Source organism: Electrophorus electricus, chromosome 5 (assembly GCF_013358815.1).
Source record: "Electrophorus electricus isolate fEleEle1 chromosome 5, fEleEle1.pri, whole genome shotgun sequence".
Lineage (NCBI taxonomy): Eukaryota > Metazoa > Chordata > Actinopteri > Gymnotiformes > Gymnotidae > Electrophorus > Electrophorus electricus.
In genome coordinates, this window is record NC_049539.1 from 11,136,875 (window position 1) to 11,164,640 (window position 27,766).

Below are 27,766 nucleotides of genomic sequence, written 5' to 3' on the forward strand. Positions count from 1 at the left end.
ATGAAATAGCCTCCATGTTGTTTCTAAACCAGGGTGATTGGTTCAAAATCCAGGATATTCATTAGCGGGGATACATCATAGATTAGGTCATTATGTTTAGTCTGGAGGCCTATTTTGAGCGTTCTGTGCCGCATCACTTAAAAAAAAAAGGATGTTAAAAAAAAATGCCAGTTTGTGTTTTGAATGTATGTGTAGGCTGTTTGATTGTGCGTGTGTGAGTGAGTGATAGAGAGACAGAGAGATTTTACTTTTTGCTAAACATATTCATAATTACAAATATTTAATGTTTTATACTGGTTTGAAACTGCTCCCATGACTGAGCTGTCTACCAATATGTAGCCCAGACAAAGCCCTCGTCCCATTGTTTAGTTAAACCATTTTTTAACCATTAATTATTTTGACCTCAAAATAAATTTGAAACAAATTAGTGATGCTACCACAGCTTTCGGCATTGAATTATCGGCCAATTACTTGAGTGATCATCAATAATCTTATTGATATTTTGATTTTATACCACGATTTATTTACAATAGTTCACAATCTGATGCTGAAACAGCAAATTAGTACAAAGTACAAACTGTAATATTCAAAGTTCATAAAGTACATCATTTAGGTGTCTCAGTATAAAAAGAGGTAGCTAACATTTTGAAAAACATGTGGAAAAAAGTCAAATTGCATTTATTATCAACAGACACTGGATAATGCCCAGGCATCTATGTGAAATGATTTACATCAGTTTTTCATCCATATAGTGAGATACCAAAAATTGATTCCATTATTAGCAGCGCTGATGAGTTCTGCAATTAATTGTGGATGCAGACGTTTTCAAAACAATCCAAATAGATGCCCACTATCCACAGATCAAAGTCAGTTTCATAGGTTCTTGAGATGCAAAATCCCTTGAGCCTCTTGGGATACAAAATCCCTAGAATCCCAAATAAGTCCTTCAATAATATTTCCTTTTCTGGTAAAGCGCTGTGAAGGTTCCTACCCTTCTAATGTGGCCACAGATCACCTGTGTCTTCTGACTTTGCAGCAACTGTTAATCTTGGTGAGGCTGTGTTGGATGGTGAGATGTTCATACTGGCCAAGACCTCCTGGGCACTCTTCCCAAGCATACCCTGAACATCACAAACAAAGCGATAGACATAGCGCTTCCCGGCTGTTTTGTGGATGATGTTCTTGTGGTAGTAGTAACGGAGGCCACGACTCAGCTTCTCATAGTTCATTTTAGGCTTGTTCTTGCATTGGCCCCAACGCTTGGCTACCTGTTAAATGACAAGCAAAATGGTGAGCATAAGTCAGCTGTTGCAATATCAACAACAAAAAAACAAAATGTCAGCAATGTATGAATGTAGAGCTAGTGTAAAGTTCATGATCATTATGGGCTCTTTCTTGAGCATTCGCTTACTTTGAGAGGTGCATTAGCTGCAGGCTAGAATTGTGAACACTTCCTTACCTCTGCAGGGTCAGACATCTTGAATTCCCAGCCATCTCCTGTCCAGCTGATAAAGTTATGGCATGCAGAGTCAAGCAGAAGCTCCAACAGGAACTGCCATAGCTGAATAGGCCCAGATCCTGTAAAAGAATGACCCATTACAAGATGCCAATGACAAAATTAGATATCCATTTTTAGGCTATCCTTAACTCTAAAAAAATCAAACCTGGGTAAGCAGACATCCCTGCCAGCTCACCCTCCCTGTCTGATCTCTGAGAGGGTGCAGTACGCCGCTTGGCCACACGGGGGCAGAAGGTTTCTGAAGGCTGAGGAACAGGGGATGAGGAAGAGGGAGGTTGCCCCAGCAACGCACTGTAGTAGCTGGTGGAAGAGTAATCTGACCAGTAAGGTGAGGGTCTGCTTTGTGCTTCTGTTTCGAACAAACCATAAGTCCTCTCTGCATCACCTGCACCACAAAGACAAAGAAGATTGTTAAATATGAATGAGTTACACACGATGAATACTAGCATAGGTATAAATAAGTAGAATGTAACATTTAAATATTTGTAAAATTTTACTGTTGCAATGCAGCAAATTTCTAGGCACCTTCTTCAATGGCATGATGTGTTAACAGCTATCACTTGGTAAACCACTTGAGCTCAAGTTAGCTGATCAATTACCACTATTACCACTTTCAGAAGCAGACACTCAACCTGTCAGTGGTTCCTACCTGTGTGGTCTAAGGCAGATGCTGCACTGCAGCCGAGCTCTTTTGTGGGCTGGTAAATGCTACTGCCATCCACAGCAGAGCCGAATGGGCTGCTCTGGGATGGGGGACAGGGAGGCAGCAGGTTCTGGTATGTCTGAGTGCCAGACTCCTGAAAGCCTCCCTGCTGTCTCTCCGTCTCCATACCATCTGGAACTAAGAACAGAAAGGTATACTATGATACATCGATACATATACAATCCTAATTACCTATAGTGGAAGTTTCAATGGAAACTCATATCATAGCTCATGTAATATCAAAATCAAAATTCAAAATATATCTATATAGCGCTTTTTACAACAGATGTTGTCATATATGTATTTATGTAATATGTAATATCTGTGTCTATGCGGTAGTTTAAGATACAGTTTCACCATCAAGATTACTTTGGTTATCAGTGACTGTAGCAGATAGAATAGTGCTTTGCTGGCCAAGTTAGTCAATTATTCATTTAACTAATTCATAGTCATGGAACTATGATTGTTGTACTGTCAGTTTAAAATGGAAAAGGATGTGTTTAGTTCTCAATCCTATCAATGGCTAAATCTCAATGGTGCTGGAGTCTAGTCATAGCGTGGCATGGCTCATATATATTCATCTACATAAAGCTTGTAGTAAGGACTTTTACACCTTTTGTAAAGCTCTGAACCATTATGATTCATCTTGAAAGAAACTTATCAATAGGAGCACTAATCTTGGAATATCTTCATGGTGACTAGTTTGCAGTTTAAGACAATTGTATAGAGCAAAAGAGACTTTCAACACTTTTAAGAAATCCCAATGGACTGTTTTCAAATGGTTAAAAAAGTGATACCTACCATTAGTATATGCTGCCCAGCCATTAAACTCTGGATAGGAGTCTAGATGAAATAAGCCAGGATCAGTAGAATGAACTAGGAGAGGAAATTGCATAGGTGAATTCATTAATTCAGCATTAGACTGCAATGATTACACTGTTCTTTAATGCTGAGCTGGATAGAATGGGAGGCCAGGTTTAGCACTGCAACACTTGCATCTTTTCCCTGCTTTGACACAGTGAACTTCTCACTTTACTGCTCACCTTTGGAACTGTTCATGTGCTCCTTCTGCAGTTCTCCATAAGTGTCTGTGTACTGCGTTTGGGCAGGTCCTTTGCTGTCTAACAAAAAGGACAGGTCTTCACCATTGTAGTCTGTGGGTACATTATCAGAGATATCAAAATTAATCAGTTCAAGAGAAGCTATAGCCCATACTGCAAATAACCTCTGGTTCAGCCTATGTATAAGTGAAAATCAGATTTATTTATATAGTGCTTTTACAATTTGTGTGGTCAAAAAGCAGCTTTACAAATGTTTGGGTACAGATCCATAATGACCAAGTCTGTGGTGACAGTAACAAGACAAATTGTGGTGGAGGGCACTGCAAAACCAAAATGTTAAGCAGAATAGGGATTATAAAACCACTGTGACCTAAGCACCCCTTTGAACACAGTTCAGCAAAAAAAAAAACCAAAAAAAAACCAGGACTTGTACAAATCTCAGTGAGAAAATGGAGTCATATTCGTTGTTCTGGAGCAGCCCCACCCTTTACAGCAAGCTTTCCCCCAGTCTAAACTGGGCTGGACAGGGAGGAAGCAGGCTGAGGCTCTGGGACATAGGGACGATGAAAAGGGGAGGAGAGGGGGTGCTAAATCCGTTTGAGGAGGAAGTCTGGAGGAAAGGATTAGGAAAAGAGGGAGGGAGCAGAGAGAGAAAAAAAAGGTGTATCTTTAACCTGACCACCTCTTGTTTCTGCACCCTAGTTTGGACATTCCTCACTGGGTCCACACATGTATCCTAACAGCCTCTTTTTCCTGACGAGCGATGAATTAGTGCAAGCAAACAAGATGTCAAGGTCCACTTCTGAGGGTCTTTTTTTTGACAGGGCTTCTTTGATTGTAGTTTGCAGTTGAAGGCCAGAGGAAATGTTTTGCACACAGACTCAGGAAATTTGAGAGGAGAAATACCTAAATCTAACAAAATCCAACAATCTTTTCCCACAAGGATACAGCAAATAAGAATGTTACAAATACAAGCACCTGATCAATCAGTCACATTAACAAGAAGAGTGTAAAATACAAATGTTGAGAAAGACAGCCAGAGAAACACTAGATTAAGAGTTTAAGATTTTAAATATTAAATTAGATTATTACCATATAAACTGAAGTCAAAATTTCCTGGAACCTCCTGAGTTCTGAAGTCTTCAGTATAATATGCAGCTTGATACATTTCCATCTAGGGACAATTTTTGTACATGATTTTATCATCTACAAATTTGCCTTAAACACTGGTTAAAGAATATAGCAATTAAGAAGTGATAAGTAAAGTCCAGATGAGGAATACAATCAATTTTGACAGAGTTCAGAATAGCCATTAGTTATCCATTATTTAAAAAAAAAAAAAACAATTTTTTTTTTTTTTTTTTTAGAATTCTACACTAATTATGAGAGAAAGTGTCAGAAACTTACAGTTCAAAAATGTCATATATAATAAAAACATCGATTCTGCATAGAATAAAAATCTGAACTTACCTTAGATTTCGAAGGCTGGGGGTTTACTACAGGCTTGCGTGCTGCCTTAAAATTTGTTGACTGTTGGTGCGATACTCCGCTCCGTTATAAAGAGGCAGCACACGAAGGGGCGTGTCCATATATGTGCGGGTGAGTCTGCAAAGGAATGCGCTTTGCTTCGTGACTGAAGGCCCCTTTACACATCATGACGTCAGAGAGGAGTCACGAACACAGATTTTTTAGCTTTTCATTCATAAAGCAGTAAAAAAGAAAATACATAATGTGAAGTAGAATCAGTTCTAAAATACATCTTTCTTATCATTGTATATTACTTTGAAGGATCATAAAGTAATCAAACGTAACACTTATTATTATTGTTGTTTTTGTTTACATTATAATTGTAGTATCTTAACTTTAATTATTTTCAAAAGATAGACAAATGGAAGGGTGTGGGCGGGCCTTATTTCAAGATTTACCTAAACAGCATAGGCATACCGAAAATATGGGCAACACCTGGCGATGTTGTGTAACCGGAGGAGAACAGAATGAAACGTAGACTACTTAGGCCTATGAACCGACCATTTATTAAAATAACCATTCACATTTTCCCAGAGACAACAGGCCTAATTACAACACATCTATTTGCGGTCAAACAATATTGATAACATTTTGAATAAATCATTGTTCAGAGAAAAAACATTCAAACCAAACCAAAAAACAAACAAACAAACAAACAAAAAAACCCTGCTGAAATAACACTTGAATAAATCAAGCAATTTCTTTATTACTGTGTGGTCCCATCAATATTTAAATAAATGGTGTGTGCTGATACACAGAAATTATTATGAATTTAAAGCATTAGACGTGAATGTGAATTGACCTCAGATTTGACCTCAAAACATTTTAGCAGACGAATAAACAGATTATTTAAAAGTTATTACAGGCTGACTGGCAATACTGATAATACCTCAACAATGAGCAACTGAGTAAAGGAATCTAAGGAGAGAAATGCAAAGCCATACTAGACGATAGAAATGGGGCCGTTAGAACTATTTCGTCTTTAATCAGGATTACTGGTAGCCTATCTTTAAAAGCCATTCAAGAGAACAATAGCCCGTAAAATTACAAACCAAGGAGTCTTGAAATCACGGCGTGAGTGGTTTGGGTAGATAAGGCCAACCCAAGGGCCTTGTATAAACAAACACCTCTAGCCACTTTCCTCCGACGCGCAGAAAAAATACATCTGGAAAAGTTAGTTACCAGCTCGTGCACAGTGTAGAAGACACGAGTCGTGATTGAGACTCCTGTTGGCCGAAGAGGCTACAATCAGAGTCGGATTACACGAGACCACCCCACACCCCTCAACTGGGAAACCATTTGGGATACCAATTGAACCATTTGGGATACTATTGAACTTTTTCAGTGTACAAAACCTTTATGAAGACCGTATTGGACGCTGAACGATTTATATATATAATAAACAGTATTCGATATTAAAAAAGAAAATCCGTAGATTTAATTAGAATGTGTGATTTAGACTGAGATTTTTTAAACTTGGTTTCACAGTGGTGAATTAACACGCGCGGCTTTCGTGTAAGAATACGACTACTGAGTACTGCACCATTCAATTCAACACCCATGACTTAGAAATAGCCAAATAATAGCCAAGTCAGAAAGCCCTAAGGAAATTAAAAATATAATAAGTGTTTGCTGTGATTATGATGAACAATCTGTAATAACGTATAATATGACACAACTTTCCGTCAAATAATCATTTGGCGCGAAAATAATCGTTATCTGTACCCATGTAGGGATTCTTTTCGCAGTATGATGGGAAACCTTTGGCTTAAGGTGTAACTTCCTGGGTTATATTTAATGTCAATATTTTTAAAATGAAATATTTCTGAAATATACAGAACAACAAGGGCGGACTGTGAGGCGAATAAACTCTTTTAATTGTAACTCGGATAAACCAACATCTGTTAAGCGAAGACCATAGCATACATATGACTTAGTTATCATATGAGGGCTTGTAGATCTTTATCTTAAAAGCAACACATATAGAGGTGAAAATGGTTAACATTGATGCCGCTTCACTCACAAACACTCTAATTCAGCTCTAATACCTCTGTGAGACTTGAAAGCATAATTCTAATTTCAACTAGTTGATTTCAATCAAAGCACAGTAGTTTAGCAACTATACGGAAGAATTAGAGCAATATCAATTCGCAAATAAGAAAAAGAGAGCGAGAGGCTTCTGTGTGACTTCACTTCCCAATTTTAGAAAGCAGAGCTAAAAGAGAGAAAAAAAACTTGCCATCCGGTTATGGTCTAAGCGAAAATTTTGTAGCAATGGTTTGCGCCGACTGAATGCGCCTGTGCACACGAGTCGATGCGTTTCACGCGGGGATAAAGTAGCTGGGTCTGTACAGCTAAAGTACTCAATTAAACTTTCTACATGAACTATACAGAAAACTACAATGGACTGTACTATTAAGGTAGGCGTTTGATCTGGTTTATTGTCTGTTCTGAAAATGAGTAGCGAGTGCGCAGCCACCCACTGTCTCGGTTAGCTCGACTCTTTTTCTAAATGAGAGCGGCAAGGCGGTGATGCAGGTCCCCACTCTTTCCTTCTTGTACAAAATTTCCTCTTCCTTCCCGTTCGTGGTTGAATGTCGGCTCTTTAATAACACAAGAAACCACTACAACTTTTAGACTAAAACGAAATGGTGTCCAGGGCGCACAAGAAAGGGTATGCAGGAACTTGTGATTCCTTATGATTTTTTCCTTTTTCACCCTACTGTGCTAGTTACAGCAGCTGGTTAACAATCTCGATGAACAAAGTGGCTAGCAGTTTGCTAAAAATACACTATCGGGATTACCATAAGGAAGAAAAATGCAGCAAATATCAGCGTGGAAATAGTGACGATTTTTAAACATTACACTTTTATGGCGCAGAGCGCGCGTGGCAGGTGGTTCTGGCGCCATAAACTTGGAATACTATGGAAATACTGAAAAGGAACGAAATTCGTCCGGTATTTGTATTTTATTTTCAATTACTCGTATATGAGCATCATGCTGTAAAACGTCCTTCGCAATTAATAGGAGCTCTTAAAATATCTATATTTTTCTAGGCAATGCCACTGATGGGAACTGGTAAAAGCGCTTTCATGTAGGCTATATATATATATATCTATATCTATATATATATATATATATATATATATATATATATATATATATATATATATATATATATATATATATATATTCTGTGTTTACTGTCCTCGAGCTACCCTGTTTCTTGGTTTGAATTGTTACTGCGACGTACACAATATTCAAGAAGTTTAGGGAGTATGATTTATTATGTAAAATGCAGCTCAGCAAAATACGCTAGCAGGCATTCTGCCTTTCGAATGAAAAAAAATAGACTGAAATTATTATATTTTTGAACGTTTTTGCTTTACGAAAAAAAGTGTGTATTAAGGCTATCGAATAAAATTGTTTTATATTGTTCGCTGATATTAATGAATGAAAAAGAATTATTTGTCAGTAAATAATCCAATCATTAACTATAGTGTAGTTCACATGTTTTAGATCTAAAGTAATAGGCTTGTTGAAAAAAAACCAATTTGACAATGATAATAGGACACAATACACTGTTACTAGCGCTTGTGTTGATTGCAGATAGAGGCGACTTTGGTTTAAAATGTTTTTGTATTTTTTCACCTCCATGTAATATGGTACAGTAGAATTTAAATTAAAACTAGTGTTTTAGTGTTCAGTGACACAAACTTTAGGTATCAACTGGCTGTTTTGGGGATACATATGTCAGTAAATTAAGGGAATATGATATTTTCTAAATAAATCTTCAGAAAGTACTTTTTTTGCTCATTTGAGCAGTTAAGCGTTATCTGTTCTTTCCTCATGGCGGAAAAGGTGTTTATCGGAAAACATGATTTGTGCGTATTTATATGACTACTAACTTGATTTTTTTCAGTTTTTGGAATATGATACGTTGTGTATTGGAACCATTCCTCGCTAATGTCTGTTACTCCATGGTTGACTGAGTTTTTTAAGGAATGATTTCAACAGGCAGGCACGGCCGCTTGTCAGGTGTCGTTATCTCAACTCGAACAGGCTTCCTGTCTCAAACCTCAGACTTTCCGCACACACTTCCGTTCCCTCCATGCGAATAAGGCAACAAAGACTTACAAAATTAAGACTCTGGATGTCGGCTGCCAATGCATTGTTCAACATTTCAATTAAATTTGTACAATAATCGACCAAAAACGTGCTCACACTCCACACATATCACCAACGTTCCGTGAGCCTATGCTCTGAAATGTGGGTCCTGTATCAAACCGCCACTTCTGAGCTTGTACACCGATGTTACTGATTAAAAACTTGCGAAAACCACAGTGTTTTTTGCAGCTCAAGGCGCAGCTGCATGTCTATTTGCAAAATCAGCATGGCTCAACGACAACTTCTGCTTTCTCATATCTAAACAGGCTAATGGAAGGCCAACAATCACAAGAGTAGGCCTATTTGAAAAAGTGCGGCAAGTTAACACACAAATGTCTGCATCCCTTTGAAAGGAACAGCATAACAATATGAAATAAAACTACTTAAAAACGCCCTGTAACGCCCTGTTCTCTCTCTCTCTCTCTCTCTCTCTCTCTCTCTCTCTCTCTCTCTCTCTCTCTCTCTCTCTCTCTCTCTCTCTCTCTCTCTCTCTCTCTCTCTCTCTAAAAATCATGTCCCATAGTTGCTACTATAAGCTCACGTTGCTCGGTTTCTCGGTGTCCAATAAGGCCTACACCATTGTATTTAACATCAATTTGTTTTCAAGCAGAAAGGGGGTGGGGGGGGGGGGGGGGTGTTTTGGGTGTCTAAATATAACCATCATGCCAAATACACCTGTACAAGCATTCATTTATGGATCAGTTTTCAGTAATCGTTGGTGGGAAAATAACTAGTGGATAAGAGGAGCCTTATTGAAATTTCAGAGCAGTGTGCATGGTAGCCAGTAGGGTAGGCACATAGCTATCCAATCCTTTTAATTATGTCTCAGTAATACATAATTTTTTTTTTGCAGTCCAAAAAAACAAGATGGAAGGTGCCCCAAATAACCATGTCTGAACTGCACCAAAACCCTGAAATTCAAAATACTGGTGCAATGTTTTGGATATTTTCCAATAGCATACTACATTTCTAAAATGCCATTAGCTACTAAAACCAATTGTGAATGTCAAACTCCACTTTTATTTTACACACGTATGTACAAAATATGACTCCACGTTACATTTTATTATTTCTATTATCTATACTTTATAAACAACAATCACATAAATAATCAGTCTTTGCTGCAGTTATCTCGCTGGTCATTGTCAAAATAATGAGTTTAGTTCACTAAGTGAGTTTATCACAAAATAATTAGTTATTGCAGTAACAATTCTAGTTGTTCTAGTTACCTAGTTATAACAATTCTATCTTATCACGGTGCCGAGCTTCACGTCGTGAAAAGGCAGACGTAACTGATTCATGTGGAATAAAACATGCATACTGGGAAAATAAGAAACAAGAAAAGCAACAATTTAAAACACAGGCAAAACCAAATCAAAAAATGCTCCGTTGTCTTCTAAATTCAGTTCTGTCATATAGCTACAACAAACGTGGAGGCATGTCCAAATATAGTGGTGGTTAATGACGTTATAACGGGGAGCATATCTCCGAAACATCAAACTTTTATAGAGTTAGTATCATACAATGGAATACAGCGGCAAATGCTCCAAAAAAACAAGTAACTATATAACTGAACTGAACTGTGGATCAATGAATAGTGGTTTTATATTTAAAATGGGCGAAATTATAAAGTGCTGGTTTCACGATAACTTGCACTGTAGTTAATTTACAAACATGCACTCTTTGAAACAAGCATGCGCTTTGATGCCTGAGCAAACGGAAAACAAATTTAAATCCCGCACAATAGCGTAAATCTTCAGTGCTGGCCAGAGTTCCTGGTAGGAGGAGAATGAGTTAAATCTTTTTAAGTTCAACCTGAATTTATTTTGCAGAACGTGTGCAAGCCGTGTTTGCTGCAGCAAGTCTGTTTAGTCCCACATAAACAGCAACAGATATGAAACTCATTGAACAGGAAGTCAGTTGTGGCATTGGTGGCTAGAGCTGAGCTAAGTATGCAAGTTCACCACACTGCGAGAGAGAGCGCGAGAAAGAGCATAGAGAGAGAACGTGTGTCTGTGTGTCCCACGTGTATGTGCATATATATATTTGTGGTCAACAGCAAGCAGAATTTAGGTACAGAAGCACAACTATTCCAGCACTAATAAAAGCCATAGACAAATGGGCCTGATGATACTTGGATAAATCCCTTTTTAGTATCTGCCAGCACTTTATTTGGAGATATGTAATCTTTTATTGTCTGTCAACTTAAGTGCAAAATAAACAGCAAAAGACAAACAAACAAAACCCAGCTAATGATCATGCAGAAGTGTGAGTTCACATCTTCTCGGCTGTAGGGAGCTTTGTTCAAGAACATCACCAAGTCCTTTTACTTATCGGTTTCTCTTGTATGCCTGTTACGGCTGTTGCAGTTACCATGTTTTTGGCTAGCCCAGCACTCATTCACGCAGGTAAGCTAGAGGGAGGGGCACGGAGGAACCAAAGCAGCCTGCAGCACAGTAACCTTTAACACAAGTTTCCCTGGCCCTTCTCATGGGGCCAGCTCACTTTCACTTCTCTTCTGGCCTGTTTTATGCCATTCAGCATGCATGTAAAACTTTACTGAAGGAGCAAGAAGTGCACTGCTTTCTGAAGTAATTGCTGGTTTGGGCACAGTGACTGGCAGGGTGAGAGTGGGGAAGTGGATCAGATGGGTGGTCTACTGGCACAGTAAGATATGATCAGAGTATAGACTGAATGAGCAGGGTAATTTGACTCTACACATGGTGATGATGTTCTTAGAGACAGAGTTACCCAAAAATGTTTGGATGTAGCACTACCCACTATTGTTATTAGAGGTTTTACTTACTAACTTACTTTTACTTTACATTTTCTTTAAAACCTTGGACTTAAATTTACTTATTAAACATTTTAAATATTTTAACATTTTATTTTTTTTAAATAACCAAGTGGTAAAACTAGTAAAATTGAATTGCTTTTGAAGTCTAAGATAATCTTTCAAATAAAATGTCAAATACTTGTTTTAAATTGGTAAGGGAAAGGCGTGGTGAAGCAATGTATCTAGTTGTACTGTGCAGTAGCACATTTCTGGAAATCACATTTCCCTTTGTTCTGTCATTAGTAATTTTTGAGTGCCTCAGACTACATATAGACAGATATAACAGCAATAGAACCAACCATAACATCAGTTTAAAAACAAAGCAAATCAACCAACATTGTTTTAATTGGTTGTGTCTAAATTGGTACCGACTGAATGAAGTTAGAGTACTTAAACATTTCATCTGTTGAGCAAGGTTGCCTTTTCCTTGGCCAGTGACCCCAGACTCCTGACACCCCCTCCTCAAAGCTTACAAAACTGTTTTTCAGCCCTGAATGACCCTCATGCCTCTCCCCTGCCCAGTTTCCTATCCCCTGGCCTGAGCCAAAAGGTTTCACTGCACATGGGGGACAGGTTTCCTGTGAGCCACCAAAAAAGCTGAGCAATGACGCATTTGAGCTCCAAAGACAATACCCAACCCCTCCAAATAACCCCATACGCATTAACACAAACACTCATGCACAAACACTCATATACATTTGAATATATAAAGCACCTCTTAAGTCTAATGTTGGCATACTAAATACCATCTTCAAAGAAACTGCAAAAAACAAAGATTTAGAACTTTTACCTCACAGACTTCACTTTGGTAACAACCTTAATTATCCATAAAACACACAAAATGTAATGAAGATTCCTTGTTAGAACTATAAATCCAGACCAGATTGATATAATAAGATTTTGTTATCCGGCCCTTAGCACAGCAAAACTGAATAATTCCATCTGGTGACACAGAACTAAAGCATTAGATTGGACCTGCTTCAAGGCACATAGTGAAACGTTATTTCAACATGAGTGTTTGGCATCTGTGAGGTAGGAGCTTCAAGTGGCAGAATTAATTAATCACCGTAGTGTCTGTTCTTTATTACTTCTTCCAGGAAGGTCTCTCCTCCATCAGAAAATCTCTTACCTGCATTGATAAACCTCACAGTGAATCAGAATAATCCTCTAACAAATGGTTTCGTACTGCAAAAATTGTTCGAGTCAGTATTGTTGGGAAGTTGAGACTACTCCCCACATTGTTCTTTGTTGAATTATAAAGACTCTCTCATACAATCCTTTGACTCAAGAGCAGGTCTTAGGCACCTTTCAGAAGGAATCCTAGCACTGCCAATCTCCCCATAACAAGCTCTGTATTCACTCATGCTAAAGATGATCAGTAGCACTGGCAGTCGAATTATCGAGTACTGCCAGTATAAGAGTGCCAACAGAATTCCCACTCTTACTTCAAATGTGCATGTTTACCGCAGTTTCTGTTAGCAGAGAATGCTAAGTGCTATTCTTGGGGGTGACTGTAGCGCTGTTTCTGAATTTCCTGTTAAGCTATTTTAAGCCAATAAATGGGCCCTGCCCAGCTAATCTCAATGACATGGAGGAATATGGTTTACTCTTAATAAGGAAAGAGACTAACAATGCCAAAATGAGCATGCTCTAAAAATTGTTTAGAAATTTTGTCCTAACATATACTGATCACACCTTTAAACCATGAATATCAGCCCAATTCAGTACCAAAGTTGTTTGTTCTTGGTATGTGTGGTAGGAAGCCCTGTCGGTGGTGAGTGAGGACCAGTCCATTTTCGAGCCAGCATTCGGCAGTGCCCAGGCCATGCACATGAAGGGAGAGATCACATCGCCAGTGCAGGGTGTGTTCCGGCAGGGGTCAGAGGAGAGCTCTGAGTCCACCGAGCCTGATTGGACAGCCACAGGGACCTCTAACCCTACAAAGAGAGCTGAACACATCAATGGAGCCAGGTGGGAGAAAACACATATCCATATGCAGTGATGATTGAATGCAGTGTGCTGTGATTCTTTAAGTAATTTAATATATACAAACATTTTAAATAATCCCTTAATGATACACTAAGAACTTATGATAACGTGTTCCTAGTCCTTCATGAGCTAGTATGTGAAGGTCTTTTATTATAGTGTTGCAGTGATAATATTACCCCTTTTGATGCATGTGGGGATTTTTTTGGAACACAACACAGCATTTTGAAAGTGGATTTGTTTTACCTGTTACTTCATTCTGTAATACACAGTAGAACTTGAATTACAAAATCTAAAATATGGCTCAACCCAGTACATGATATCAGAAACCTTGTGTGTTAGAGTATCCAAGACAACAGCATTAAATTAATTAGTATGCAAAATGTACAAAGAGAGGAAATGAATGAATACAAATAAATTAATAAATAGAAACAGAGCAATTAGAAGTCCTGGCTAAAGCAATATATAAACATGCATAACAGTTGCTGGGTGCCGTCCTGCCTTTGCAATGCTGTTCCAGTCGGCAATCTCCGGTCGAGTGCAGTGGGACAAGACGCAGCCGCCACATTAGCAGCACCGATGGAGCACAGTTGCCCTACCAGGCCTCATACCCGGAGCCACGCACAAGCCCTCAGTCTGCCACGCCACCCAGCAGCACCACTGAAGAGAAGAGGGTGATTGTTCCAGCAGGTGGGAATACTGACAACTACATCTGGATTCTCGGCCCGATCCGCCGTCACCTGAGTGCCTTGGAATTTCTTACTCAGTGTCAGGCAGGACGTTCTTTTCAGTGTCAAAAAGAGGGTAATGGGTAGCATCCCATCATGCACTACTCACAGCCCAAAGAGATTCTCAGTCACTTCTTTTATAGCTTGCTTGGTCTAAAATGCCATAAAACCACAAATTTCTTTTAGTAGATGTAACCTGATGATATGGTTTTGAAGGTCACTGAGATAAAGAAAGTTGGTTGCAAACAAACACACCAAACACACACTGCGTCACTTAGACATACAGGCAGATATTTGGTAAGCATGCCTTAACCACAGGCCCTTGCATCATAGAGGAAGTAGATGTTCTATGTGGAGCAGAGTGGCAGGTCAGTGGTACCGTGTGAGCTGTAAATGGGAGGGGCTGTTTTAAGCATGACATTCATCCATTTCCTTCATGTGCCTGTCTTCACGCTGAGTAATTTTAAGGCTTAAATTCATAATTACTTTTAATAGTAGGCCAATAACTGTATAGATTTAATTTTTATTTTATTCTACAAGATTTTAAAATAGACTTTTATTACCAGAAATAAATACAAATGCAGCAGATACATAAACATATTGCCGGAGAGGGACTCTTTACTTTTTTGTGTGATTACTAGGGATTCAGTCTCATGTAGATACATACTGAGAGGGCAGTATTGGCTGACCTCCAACAGCTCTTGGAGGATGGGAGACTGCTTTATGCCACCATATTTTCTCTCATAGGATATGTCCACTTGCAAGAGTTTCTTGGAAACATGGAAAACTATGGTTGATGTTCCTGGAATGACTGATTCATTAGGAACTGTTTAAATTGTGATGTATAGTGGACATTAGGCCATGCCACACTGACTAAGGGTTTTATTCTTACTCACACACAACAGGATACTGAATAGTCTTTCAAGGACAATGTTGACGGTTTGGTGACGTCATTTTTTAAGGACAGAAAAATGGAGTCACTGTACAGGCTGTGTCAGAGAGTGGATATCAGGTATTATTTACATGTGACTCACCAAGGCTGCTTAATAGAACTACTCTAATACTATACTCGGAAATGTCTCCACCATTAATGAGAAACACAGACAGCGTCCAAGATGGGCCAAAAGGTTAATGTCACATGCTACAGCCACAGAAAACCTTCCCAGTAAAAGGTTTCATAGCCAGGCCAACAGATTACATTTTTTTCATAGTTTTTAAAAAATCAAACATAAGTGTCTCAACATCCACTAGCTCAGAGTCTTCCTATCCTTCCTCATCATTGTTTCCTGTGTCAGATCCCGAGGTGTGGACACAGGACCATGTACGACAGTGGGTGGAGTGGGCGATTAAGGAATACAGTCTGGTGGATGTGGACGTGTCCCTGTTCCTCCCACTGGATGGCAAAGCACTCTGTAAGATGACCAAGGAAGACATGATGCGCATGACGTCTATCTATAACACAGACATCCTCATTTCACACCTCAACTACCTCCGGCAAAGTAAGATGTCTACCTGATATAGTATGGCTTAAACTTTAGCTTAAACAGCTGCCTTTATTATTTACAGATCATTAATTCTGAATCAGAATAACTTGGGTACTGAAACTAATGTTTTGATGGTCACTTTTTGTAATTTGTACAACAACCTTGGGTATGAGAAAGGTAATATATATATGAAACCTCCCAAACTGCACAGTTTTTCTGCTACATCTATAGCATGTACCAGCCACATCTGAGGCCAGAAAACCAAAGTTTTGTACAGATATATTTATACTGCTGCTGTTCATCCTGCAGGTAGTCCTACCTTCTCGTATCCAACCACCCCAACCAACACACAGCCACAACCCAGACTACAGGTTAAAGTGGGTAAGTCAGCACACATACAAAAGCCTACTGAAAATTTGCATAAAAGGCAGATACAAAGCTGAGGCATTTATTACTTTAAAAAAATGATTTTTAAAAGAATGTTCAAAGTGGCTGTTGCTCAAGCCTCTGCCTGAAGATATACCACCCTGCAGAGTTTCATTTCAGCCCTAAACTAATAATCTTAATCTGTTTATTTCTTGAGCCTCTGAATTTTATAATTTTATACATGTATTATACCATGTGTGGAGCTAATCTCTGCCTCCTTGTGATGGGTCGGGTTCCCCTGGATGAACAGTATATTTGTTCACACCATTATTATCATGAGCAAAGGTAATGAAAACCTGCACTGATTTAGAACAAGGTGCTGAGAAGTACTGTGAAAGCAGTGTCTTGAAACTCAAGAGTAACATTAATTCAAACTTTCCAAAGTCTTCTACATTTTTGCAGTTTCAGACAGGAAACAGCTGCATGGGGACAGGAAATTGGGTATGGGTACTCAGTTAGGACACAATTGGCTATTTTATGGCAAATAGATTTGACTACAACAAAAGGACACTCAACCCAAGGTACAGAGGGTCATCTTTGGTCCTCCTTGGCCTATTTTGCTGTGGGCTTTGTTCTGTCCACCGTTGTTTCTCCAGGGTCTTTAATGTAACACTTCCTTCCTCTCATGACAGACCCCATCCCCACAGCCCTCCTCTTCCTGCAAAATCTCCCTTGGTTAACTCCTCTTATCTCACTATGTCTTGGTGCAGAAAACAGCTATGAGGAGATCAGCAGAAGAAACAGTTGGTCATCAAGTGCCATGCCAGCAATTACTAAAGGTACAGCATTTCTAAAACACCCACAGAGGTCACTGGTTGTGCGCAGGTCACCTGCAATACGCAGGGGCTAGACACACCTCTTTCTGCTTTCATCTAGAAGGATGTCTAATCTAAATAATGATTTTACCAAGGTTTCAGGACGCAATATTTGGTTGCATGGGATACATTATAAATTGTACTTTTTACTAAGTTAATAAGACTTCAAAATGTGGAGAAGAGAAACTGGGTTCTTTGCCATGATCACACTGCAATTCAAGAAGTTTCAGAGATCTATCAGATGGGACAATTTGGTGACATTTTTAGAAATGGCTAGGGACAGGAGAAAAACACTGCCACAAAACCTCCTAGTAAAACAAGAATGTTTATTCCTAATATGGATTTACTCCCCTACACTTCCTCAATAGAGACAATGAAGATTAAAAACATATCAGTCATTATAGATGTCAGGTATCATGATTACAAACAGCATCAGGTATATTTAAGGAAGGCAGAGTTGATATGTTGCCCCAGTTCATCTAAATGAACAAGAATTACTAGGCATTATAGTGCAATGGCACTACAGGCATAATTGCTATGTGGACATTTTGTAGATATTTATTATGCTAACAACCAGGGGAAAAAGTACTTGCTGTTAAGGGCCTGTTGTTTGCTTACAGGTTCTCCAGTAGAGCAGCAGCACAATAGCAGGATTACAGAACCTCCACCGAGGCTCGCTCCAGGTGAACAAGACTCTACCTCAACTATTCTTATGAATACAACAGACAGGCACTTAGTTGTGAAACAAACCCATCTGAATATTAACTACTCTTTTGTTTTTAGACCCTTACCAAACACTCAGTTCACTCAGCAGCCGACTTGCAAATCCAGGTAAAGACTTTCAGATATTATACTGCCAAAAGAGGTTAGGCTATCAACTGACTGGTGAAAGTGGCATTTTATGATACATGCAATAGTTCATGAAAACCAACATGGCAAGCAGTGGAAAGGGAAAACATAGCCTCTTTCCAATGAATGTGATCTTATACTATTAACAAATGGCACATTTTACATAACAAGACAAACCCAACTTGAACCCAAAGTAATAAGGTATTCCAAAAACACCAAAATGATTTCATGGCTTAAGTTCTGAGACTAGTATGACACAACTTGTCCAGTTGTTTTTCATCCAGATCTCAAACCTATCAACACCAGACCAGAAATAGCCAAACACAGTTGGTGTATGCTGCCTTCTATTAGCTCTCACAGTCTTTTCGGTAAATGGCAGGTCAACCCACATTCTGCTCCCATGCACAACATGCACCAAGGTCACGTCACAAAAGTTGCACGAGTGCATGAGTAAAAATGGCATTTTTTTGGGCACATATATTTTTTGTTTTATTTTCACTTTATGCCACAGAGAGTTGCAGCGGTTTTGATTTTGATGACTGGTAGTGATAATATTCTTATATATTTAAGACAAAACTCTTGATCATCTAAAATCTTTATATGATCATACTGTCACTGAATTTTTAATGGATTTCATTTTGCATCACACCTGTCTGCTGTCTGTGGCCAGTGAGTTACAAGTGTGCTTCCTAAAGAAGCTATGGTGCTTACGACAAACACTGCATGCCTATGTTTGCATACTGAGCACCACCACATCCTCTCATAGTTTTAAACCTTTGGAGATTTCCAAATAGTGCAGGCTGTGTGAAGCTTATCAGAGATTTATCATCAGATGTACAAAATAACCCCAAAATAAGCAAAATGCCTGATAAACATTCTACTACCTTTTAACAACTTTTACGTTTAAAAGTTGTTAAAAGGCAGTAGAATGTTTATCAGGCATTTTGCTTATTTTTGGGTCTGATACTCTGATACTTTTTAGGTATATTTGTGCAGATTGTTATATTTTTACTTATAAAGATAATCTCTGCAGTATCAGAGGCTTTTTCATAACTGCCAGGCTTTCCCATTCACCACGTGTAGGCTCGGGTCAGATCCAGCTTTGGCAGTTCTTGCTGGAGTTGCTCTCCGACAGCTCCAACAGCAGCATCATAATGTGGGAGGGCACCAACGGTGAGTTCAAGATGACCGACCCGGACGAAGTAGCCAAGCGCTGGGGTGAGCGCAAGAGCAAGCCCAACATGAACTACGACAAGCTGAGTCGCGCACTCCGTTACTACTATGACAAGAACATCATGACCAAGGTGCATGGCAAGCGCTATGCCTATAAGTTTGACTTCCAGGGCATCTCCCAAGCACACCAGAACCATCCAACAGAGGGCAACATGATTAAATTTCCGCAGGACGTATCATATATTCAGGCTTACCATAGCCACCAGCCTAAAGTGAACTTCGTGAGCGGACACTCTGGCCCTATGCCCATGTATTCTGGGAACTATTTTGGGACACCTTCCACCTCCTGGAACTCAGCAACTGGGGTGGTGTATCCCAGCTCACCAATGCCCCGTCATCCAGGCACCCACTCGCATTTGAACTCTTATTACTAAAAGAAAGTCTGACTAACCTCTCTCAGCACCTATGGGTTTACTAACACTTCTACTAGGTTTAATTGGAGGTCACCTGTTAAGTTTCAGTAGCTAAGGAAAACCAAGTGTGAAACTGAGAGGGTCAACAAGGAGATACAATTATATACAAAGCCTATCATGTGTGGCATTGAAAACATATACTAAATACAAAAGCAAGTTTGTATCACTTGTAGAAATTACAGTCAATAAACTCTTTATTCAGATTAGATTTGTACAGCACACTGAATAATGAGCACAGTCAGTGCAAGTGTACATATTATTACATGTTGTATAAAAGGGTCTCAATATTTCTCTAATGACCACCATACCCACCTACATATTTTGCTGTTTTTGTACAGATTTGTGACTCTTACACTTCTATAAACTCTTTTTTTAAAACCAATAAACATATATCATTATCAGTTATGCTGTTCGCTTCTGAATGTTTCAAGACATTATACAAAACCTAATACTATGTAAAAACTGATCTTATTAAAATCAAAACCATTTTGACTTTCCTACTACAGGTTCCACACTGTGATACTGAGCATCTGCAATAAGTGGAAAAGAGTTGAAGAACTAAGAAGAAAATCAGAAAAGATTGAACTGGTTTTCAGATTTTTATTAAGCTTTGATTAGCATCAAACCCTTCAGTGTCACTAGATCCAATGATTTGGATCCACAATCCTATTAGCCCTCAGTTCAACCCAAACATCTCCTTGAACACATGTGACTCATTTGTTTGCCATTCTGGCACTGCACTCAGGCGATTCTCCCATGCGATCGCAGTGTCTCCGTCCCCAGCATCCTCTTCTCCAGTCATGGACCAGCTCTCGCTACTGATGGTTTTGTTGAATGCTATGGACAAAGATTGATCAGATGCAGGAACTCGTCTTATTCTACATTTTTTCCTGCTCCCGCACTGAACTCCCACCTTCGGTCGTGAATGTAAAGCCCACTGGGTAAAAAAAATTCAGATACACCCTGACGCTAATACCCATTATTAAAAGTTACAGCTAGAAATGCATTATGTACAAAAATTTAATTTCTTAATTCAGCGAGAGACTAATGACTCAATCATCAAATTTCACATTTCCAATTTTTGCTCAAATTAATAAAATTTCCAGATTACTGCAATACACAAAACTACAAAATAAAAAGAGGCATGTAAGGGCATCCCTCACCAATGGGGGCACTATAGAGACATGTTGAGCTGCAGCAAGAGCAGACTGTGTTGAAACCGTAGAGCTCTTCCCATCTACAGATAAAATAGAACACTGAGCTAAGCAAGGCCTTGAAAAAAAATTTGCAAATTCACTAATAGTCAAAACACCAGTAATAGTAAAAAAAAAAAAGAGAAAAAAACCTCAATTCTAGTTATACCTGTTTTTGTTTTGGTTACAAGTACAGAACTTGGAAGTTGCTGTTGGAATTTCACTCTTGACAGACATTTCACAATGCATGTACAGATGCTATTGCAAATGGAGACAAAACACAATAAGAAAATCCATAAGGAGAGGACCTTCCAGCACAGACAAAACCAGAATCAGAACATCAGGTACCGTCCTCTACATCATTACATCATTACCTTTGTAAGGCTTCCTTGGAACACAAAGGCTTCCACAGAAAACCTCACAACATTCTTCGTGCTCTCTATGAATCTTGACCGACTATTGTTCTTGCTATCAATTATGCACCTGGGGGGAGGGGGCAAGGTGTTGGTCAGCAACAGCTACAAACCTGCAATTGCATTACCTGCTGTTGGGATGCAAACAGAAATAGCTTTTACCCATAGTTGTCTATGATGATAACTTGTGGCATGGAGAAGAGAGAGCTGTTCATGTTCACATGGCAGGAATGCACAAACAACCTTTCACCTTCTGCGACAGAGGGAACCTTGGCTTCAAAGTACATGGGGTGACCGATGGTGTAACCCTCAGAGGGGGATAGCCTGTTCCACTGGGCTAAATAAATACATACATTTTAAAAGGAGACCAACACAAACGCACAACCTAAGTTAAAGGAATGTTACATATAAAAACATTGACTTTTGAAGATCAGTCTTTGTGGTCTCACCTGTAAAATGCAATTTAGTCAACCTTCCCATTGGAAAGCTAGCTAACATCATGCAGTTTAGCTCCTCATGTGACATGCCATTCAATGATTCAGCCAAAATGCAGAGACATCTGATTCAGGTGTCTCTGGTCTGGAGCTAAAATGCACTGGAAGGTGGTTATGAGGGGGTTTGTTCTAGCCACAATCAGCTTTAGTTAATTTTAGATTTTTAAAAACAAACAACCCCCTCCCCCCCCATTTAGGACCAAAACATGTTTTTACCATCGCATGGTGTCAGTGTGATGCTACCCTTGGTTTTCATGGGCTTGAAAAGTCGCTGTGTTTCAATATATGGCAGAAAACCAATTTTGTAAGAGTAGTGGAATCTGTAATAAGATAGATTTATGTCAGGATGGACACAGTTTAATAATCCGCTTTGCTTTAAAAGGATGTACATATGCTGACCTGTCACCCTTGTGTAACAGGTGGGCTTTATGTAATCTTGACGATATGAGATTTACCCTTGAACAAGTGTTCAGTGTGTTCGTGCAAGAAACAAAACAGCACGTTTCTCAACAGAGAACGACCGTTTTGAGGGTAAAACGGCGAGCACTAGCACTCCAACACAAACTAACGGATCTGCTCCTCTTACCATGGCCAACCAATCAAACCCAACACGCGTTTTTGCAACAACTTTAAGCCTCATGTTCAATGGTTGCTGTGAAACGCCCATCCACTAGTTTGCCCATCTTAAGCAAGCCGAGAGGGTTTGTCGGTATCGTAACAACCTCAGCTACACTGCAAATCAGGGACTTACCTGTTGAAATGACACTGTATAAGGACATAGACACTTCTCATCGACCCCTTAGTCGCAACGAGGGTGTAGTGGAGTGTGTTCGAATACACCAATTTGTTATTTATTATCTGTGTTCAAAAACAACCTTAATCACTTAATAGTACTATTTATTTCATGAACTAAAAGGGATTAACTCGAAACAAATTAATTGTAAATTGTTAAACTCACCTCCCTTTTGGTACCGCATCAGCGCATATCAAAATAAAAGAAAATATAGTGCTTTGCCGATCTGCTTATATTACATGTTTCAAGTTTCACTTCATACTGCGGTACCCCAGATCCCAAAATGAATTTGGGAACTTTTACGCGCATTTCCTTCGAGTCACATACTACGCGTACTCGAGGGCTTCGATTCACTGGACTTTGGATCGATGTGCGCAATCGCGCAGGGACGAGCACTTTCTTTATGTTCTCTGATAGTTGTACGTGGCCTGGTCTACCTGCTGGTGAAAACTGATCTTTGTTTAGAAGGGGAAGTCTAGAATGCTGAAACACTGGAAGATGTAAATATGGCGAATCAAGGTACTTCTTGTTCTTTTCGTATTCTGTTAGGAGTACAATCGATCTTTTCGTAGGCTCTGATATGCTGAAAAAGTAAGGTGACAAAAGCCTTGTGCTGCTGGCGTTCAAGCTTTTTTTCACGCATGGAGATGAAGAAAGCAAACCCATTAATATACATGCCGAAGGAAAACCCAAACCCATAACACTTTTAAGAGACGCTAGAAACATTTACCAACACACAGTATGGATCAACGAGATGTATCCCACAATGCAATGGAACTTTCGCAACACCTGTTTGATCAGCCCTAGAACATGACATGCCTCGATTTCGTCTGTAGCTCTAGTGCTTCAAGCAGACCGCATTTATTTCTTGTCGATATAGCCTTTTAAGTTATATGCAGTTCCGTGAAAGCGTTTGCCTCTGTTTGAATTTGTGCATATTTTCCACATTATATTTAGTCTGGTTTTATAGTGCATTGTAGGACCATCCAGACAAGTCTGGCAGGAAAAGTTTGGTACTTCTTTCATTGTGTTTAGTGTGCAAGGTAGCAATTATACAATCTTCTGGTCTGAAAAGTGTGATAATGAAACCAAACGGAAGAATCAGTTAGGATCAGTAATCAATAGCCTAACCAGTTTGAGTAGGCTTGTTTGACATAAGCTGCTTCTGGCCTTGGTGGTCAGTGAGAGTATCTGGATGCAGCCGGGGGAGTAGTTGACAGTCATCATGTTGGACAGTTTTACCTGCCGCACCCCAACGTAAACTGGCAGATCTTGTGGGATGGATACAAATCTAAAAAAATTCTTTAAAGAATATAAAATAAAACTTTGTATGTCTGCATAATAAACACACACTAAATATTTTTAATTGTCTGCATGCTGTATTAACTGCAGTTTATGGTGGAGATTCTAGCCAATGGGGATTAAGCTCTGTTGCCATCAAGTCATCTCTCGGCTCACGCATACAGGTGAATAGCAACTGAGACCTGCAACTGCCTTGTTCTCACTGTGATGTAAGTAAAACCAAAAAATAAGAACAACTAACTGGCATGCTAATGCACCTGCACCATACTAAGTCAGGTTGGTCTGCAGATCACTGCTTCAGTTAATGAGCAGCCCTGATCTGCTCCAGTCCTGCATAATCAAAATCTTGGGGCCTTCATATTAGTGAATTTACCAGCACACAGGTTGTCCAGAAGAAATCTGGATGTATATTAGTCCCAAAAAAAATTCAAAGCCATTTTTTAAGGCTCCACTGAACAACGATTGCAGCCATACTATTGAAATGGAGGAAGTTTGGAAGGTGTCAATCTTCCTAGGAGTTGATGTTCTCCTAAAATCTAATCTGGTGTAAAATCATGCAGGAAGTGACAAAAAATAACAAAATATCAAGAGCAGCTAAAGAACTGTAGGCTTGTCTTGCTTCAGCTAAATTCAATGTTCATGAGTCAATTGTCAGAAAAACACTGGGCAAAAATGGGATCTCTGGCAGAATAGCACATTGCTAACCAAGACAAAGATAAATGCACATCTCAAGTTCACCAAGAAACACCTAAGTGATCCTCCTGAGTTCTCGAACAACATGTTATGGAGAGATTAATCTAAAGTGGAGCTTTTTGCCTATTATATCTGGCAAGAACATGACACTTTTTCCGAAGATCCTCCATACCAACTGTGAAACTTGGATGTGGTAGAGTGATGGTTTGGAAAATCCTTGCTCTCAATGAGAGAATTGTCAATTTTGCTCCTTATGAGAATTCCAGAATATCAGGTCATCTGTCTGTGAGCTAAAGCTGATGTGCAGGTGTATGATCCAACAAGACAAAGATCCAAAACACACAAGCAAGTCTATGTCACTGGTTTAAAAATAAGACGTTAAAATATAATGGGTGGGCAGTTGCATTTTTACACAGAGCAATTAGTTGTTGAATGACTTTCGCATTGCATTTTTTATTCTCTTATGGTGCCTTTTGTGCATTGTTGGATCTTGGTTTAAGATGTAATGCAAAACCAAGTGCATTGCACCAATGTGCATTGTTTGAAATATGCATAAATTCAGGAATTCAGACAGAGGGCAAACACTTTCACAGCACTATATACACACACAAAATAAATGGCAATGCTGATATACAGATTTACTTTTGGTTACATTTTTAAATCGTTCTTAAATTCATATAGGCCTACTTGTTTCTAACCATCTTTAGAAATACCCAGTATTGTAGGTTAGAGCAAATAATACTTTACATTTTTCAACACGAACTCCTCCAGCCACAGAATAGAGTGGAAAATATTAGAATAGATCACTTTTGGGGCTGATGTGACATGACTGTGTTTACAGTGACTTTGTTATAGGCAATTTCTAAATGCAGACCATCAAACGGATTGCTGAAGCCAATGCTCATTATCAGGGCATGGAGATTTCAGTTGGCTTCTGCTGTAACTTTTAGATTATTATTATTTTGGTCATTTAAATAATTCCATATTACCTGACCTCATCAATAAGATTCACCTGCTGTTCCTCTTCAAACATCCTATTCATGATCGCATCCCTACAGTTTTGTCATTTCCGTCCCTGCTACATCACTGTCTTCAGATTACATACCTACCTAAACTCCTCACAATTAGTTACTGAAGAGTAGCTGTCACTTACCTCACATACACCCCCCCCCCCCCCCCACCATGCTATTGGTGTCAATACTAGATAAAGATTCCATTTCATGTACTCATCACAAAAAGACGTAATAAGAGAATTATTTGCTTTGTTGATAAAAGCAATGTTTTGAAGTCTGAATAAAGTCATTCTTAATAGCTGCAAATGAGTATTTCATAAGTTCCAGAGATCTCTGGCCTTATTTGGGTAGTTACACTTGAGAAGACAGAATTTGCAGAACTGTCAGAGAGTGAAATTATTTAGATCTGGTTATCAAGGAGGCCCTCTCCACCCAGCAGGTTCATGCTGAGCACATATTCTTCTTTAGTACCCACTGCCTCTTTGGCCTCCAGAGTAGTGTTCCCTAAATTCTCAGGCTTCTTGGCTAGAGTGATGTCACTCAATGATTTCCCCTTTATAGGAGCCTCATCTTTCCACTCTCTGAGAACTTGTAGTTTCCCAGGATGGCTCTAGTCACTTCTTCCTCTCTTTTACTCTACAGGAAGCTTCACCTTCCCAGCATGTGATGCCACCTTGTCAATAGGTCAGTCTCCATCCCCTTGCTGACCATGTCTTCTGTCCAGGATAGCTCCTCCATCTCTAGAGCAGGATCATGCTCATCTGCAGTTCCATCTCCCATCATGTAAGTGCTCATGTTCTCCTAATGCTCTTACTGCTCACCAGCACTTGCTCAACATGGAAAATAGAGGCCAATTAAAATAGAAAAAGTAAACTGAGCAGCTAACCTAAAATGTAGTGGCATCATAATGTGAATAGTGTTCTCAAATTATAACAACTGTGTCTTGTACATAACTTATTTAAATCCACTGCCTGACATCAGGTATCACAAGTACAAACAGAGACATTACCATCAAGCTCCTCCCACCTGATGAAGCCAGATTAATCAAGGCCTCAGGTGCTTCCCAGTGTGATGGGGGAAATTATTGACAAAGCATTTCACTTATGAAGAATCACATTAAACCTGTTAATCACCTGCTTACTGCTTTACTGTAGGTGCAGGACTTGTTTATAGGAGTTGCAGTGATGTTTCCAACCAATACTGTACAGTGCAGAATGAAGTGTTATAACCATATGTTCATTATAAACATTTTACAGAATGGGAAAGAAATTGCTTTGGAATTATTTTGGGGGAATAAAAAGGCATCAAGTGAAAACCAAAGAATATTCCACTGCCTTAAAACAAACTGGGACAGGCTTCCCATTGTCTTGCTGTCCTCCGTGCACTAAAAACTGATTCAGTTGATTTACCCATTTCTATATAAATAAATAAATGTTGCTTTATTCTCAGTGAAGAATGTATGTTTGCTATTCAGTAAGGGCTTTATTTAGCAAATACTATATTGGACACAGTCACATTTTTGAAATGTTTAAGTTCCACACAACCTTTGGACTAAAACAAAATTGTAAGCTTGTTTCTGATTCAGGATATTGTGTTACTGGATTATAGTCTTTGTTCATTACACTTAAAACAAGTAAAGATTGCAGTCCTATGCGATATACACTACATGGACAAACGTACTGGGACACACCTCTTAAACATTGAATCCAGGTGTTTCATTCAGTCCAATTGCCACAGGTGTATAAAATCAAGCACCTAGCCATGCAGTTTGCCACAAACATTTGTGAAAGAATGGGTTGTTCTAAAGAGCTCACTGAATTTGAGAGTGGTACTGTAATAGGATGCCACCATTGCACCATCAGTTTGAGAAATTTCTTCCCTCTGAGATTTTCCATGATCAACTGTGAGTGGTATTATTGAAAAGTGGCAGCATTTAGGAACCTCAACCATGAAGTGGCAGACTATGTAAAGTTACAGAACAGGGTGTGTAAAAGGTTGCCAATGCTCTGCTGACTCAGTAACTGCAGACTTCCACATCTCTGGCATTAACATTAGCACAAAAACTGTGCCAGGCACATTATGGCATGGGCGTCCATGGGTGAGCAGCTGCATGCAAGC

General features: G+C 39.2%; 3 protein-coding genes and 1 long non-coding RNA gene across 12 annotated transcripts; 2 read left to right on the forward strand and 2 right to left on the reverse strand.

Annotated features, from left to right (window-relative positions):
• Positions 1 to 662: 662 nt before the first annotated feature.
• etsrp (ETS1-related protein) lies at positions 663 to 4,821 on the reverse strand. Its single transcript, XM_027005273.2, has 8 exons — positions 4,754 to 4,821; positions 4,376 to 4,457; positions 3,266 to 3,376; positions 3,024 to 3,098; positions 2,169 to 2,360; positions 1,665 to 1,904; positions 1,460 to 1,578; positions 663 to 1,268 (listed from the first exon to the last, which is right to left on the reverse strand). The coding sequence occupies exons 2-8, from the start codon at positions 4,455 to 4,457 to the stop codon at positions 996 to 998; spliced, it is 1,092 nt and encodes a 363-aa protein (XP_026861074.1). The 5' UTR covers positions 4,754 to 4,821; the 3' UTR covers positions 663 to 995.
• A 2,255-nt stretch (positions 4,822 to 7,076) lies between these two features.
• On the forward strand, positions 7,077 to 20,343 carry fli1rs (Fli-1 proto-oncogene, ETS transcription factor-related sequence). Of its 3 annotated transcripts, XM_027005330.2 has the most exons (10): positions 7,491 to 7,767; positions 13,573 to 13,784; positions 14,320 to 14,489; positions 15,823 to 16,026; positions 16,321 to 16,392; positions 17,148 to 17,216; positions 17,873 to 17,935; positions 18,036 to 18,083; positions 19,185 to 19,274; positions 20,254 to 20,343. In XM_027005330.2, exons 1-10 carry the CDS (start codon positions 7,735 to 7,737, stop codon positions 20,265 to 20,267), a joined length of 975 nt encoding a protein of 324 aa, XP_026861131.2. In that variant the 5' UTR covers positions 7,491 to 7,734; the 3' UTR covers positions 20,268 to 20,343. The 3 variants fall into 3 exon arrangements, with proteins under 3 accessions (XP_026861130.2, XP_026861131.2, XP_026861129.2); XM_027005329.2 differs by lacking the exons at positions 7,491 to 7,767; positions 20,254 to 20,343 and adding an exon at positions 7,077 to 7,230 and having other exon boundaries at positions 19,185 to 20,150; XM_027005328.2 differs by lacking the exon at positions 20,254 to 20,343 and having other exon boundaries at positions 7,493 to 7,767; positions 19,185 to 20,150.
• Positions 20,344 to 20,398: 55 nt separating this feature from the next.
• zp3d.2 (zona pellucida glycoprotein 3d tandem duplicate 2) lies at positions 20,399 to 23,153 on the reverse strand. Of its 6 annotated transcripts, none has more exons than XM_035526322.1 (9): positions 22,806 to 22,935; positions 22,599 to 22,705; positions 22,064 to 22,167; positions 21,803 to 21,938; positions 21,516 to 21,690; positions 21,315 to 21,423; positions 21,110 to 21,198; positions 20,911 to 20,984; positions 20,399 to 20,584 (listed from the first exon to the last, which is right to left on the reverse strand). In XM_035526322.1, exons 4-9 carry the CDS (start codon positions 21,876 to 21,878, stop codon positions 20,424 to 20,426), a joined length of 684 nt encoding a protein of 227 aa, XP_035382215.1. In that variant the 5' UTR covers positions 21,879 to 21,938; positions 22,064 to 22,167; positions 22,599 to 22,705; positions 22,806 to 22,935; the 3' UTR covers positions 20,399 to 20,423. The 6 variants fall into 6 exon arrangements, with proteins under 6 accessions (XP_035382215.1, XP_035382214.1, XP_026861132.2 ...); XM_035526321.1 differs by having other exon boundaries at positions 21,803 to 21,948; XM_027005331.2 differs by lacking the exon at positions 21,803 to 21,938 and having other exon boundaries at positions 22,806 to 23,153.
• Positions 23,068 to 27,031, forward strand: LOC113574418. Of its 2 annotated transcripts, none has more exons than XR_003410322.2 (4): positions 23,068 to 23,159; positions 24,033 to 24,151; positions 26,291 to 26,431; positions 26,630 to 27,031. It is a non-coding gene; the product is annotated as an uncharacterized LOC113574418 (long non-coding RNA). The 2 variants fall into 2 exon arrangements; XR_003410321.2 differs by having other exon boundaries at positions 26,803 to 27,031.
• The last annotated feature ends 735 nt before the right edge of the window (positions 27,032 to 27,766 follow it).

Coding starts and splice junctions, on each gene's coding strand:
- zp3d.2 (XM_027005331.2), bottom strand. CDS start 22,639: ATGAGAAGTGTCTATGTCCTTATACAGTGTCATTTCAACAG. Junction 21,691..22,063: donor CACACTGACACCATGCGATG/GTAAAAACATGT, acceptor GTATTTATTTAG/CCCAGTGGAACAGGCTATCC. Junction 20,585..20,910: donor TCTCTATAGTGCCCCCATTG/GTGAGGGATGCC, acceptor CTTTGTCCATAG/CATTCAACAAAACCATCAGT.
- etsrp (XM_027005273.2), bottom strand. CDS start 4,457: ATGGAAATGTATCAAGCTGCATATTATACTGAAGACTTCAGAACTCAG. Junction 2,361..3,023: donor CTGGGCAGCATATACTAATG/GTAGGTATCACT, acceptor TTCTGTTCTTAG/TTCCAGATGGTATGGAGACG. Junction 1,579..1,664: donor AGGGATGTCTGCTTACCCAG/GTTTGATTTTTT, acceptor ATTCTTTTACAG/GATCTGGGCCTATTCAGCTA.
- fli1rs (XM_027005328.2), top strand. CDS start 7,735: ATGGAAATACTGAAAAGGAACGAAATTCGTCCG. Junction 14,490..15,822: donor GAGGGTGATTGTTCCAGCAG/GTGGGAATACTG, acceptor TTCCTGTGTCAG/ATCCCGAGGTGTGGACACAG. Junction 16,027..16,320: donor CCTCAACTACCTCCGGCAAA/GTAAGATGTCTA, acceptor TTCATCCTGCAG/GTAGTCCTACCTTCTCGTAT.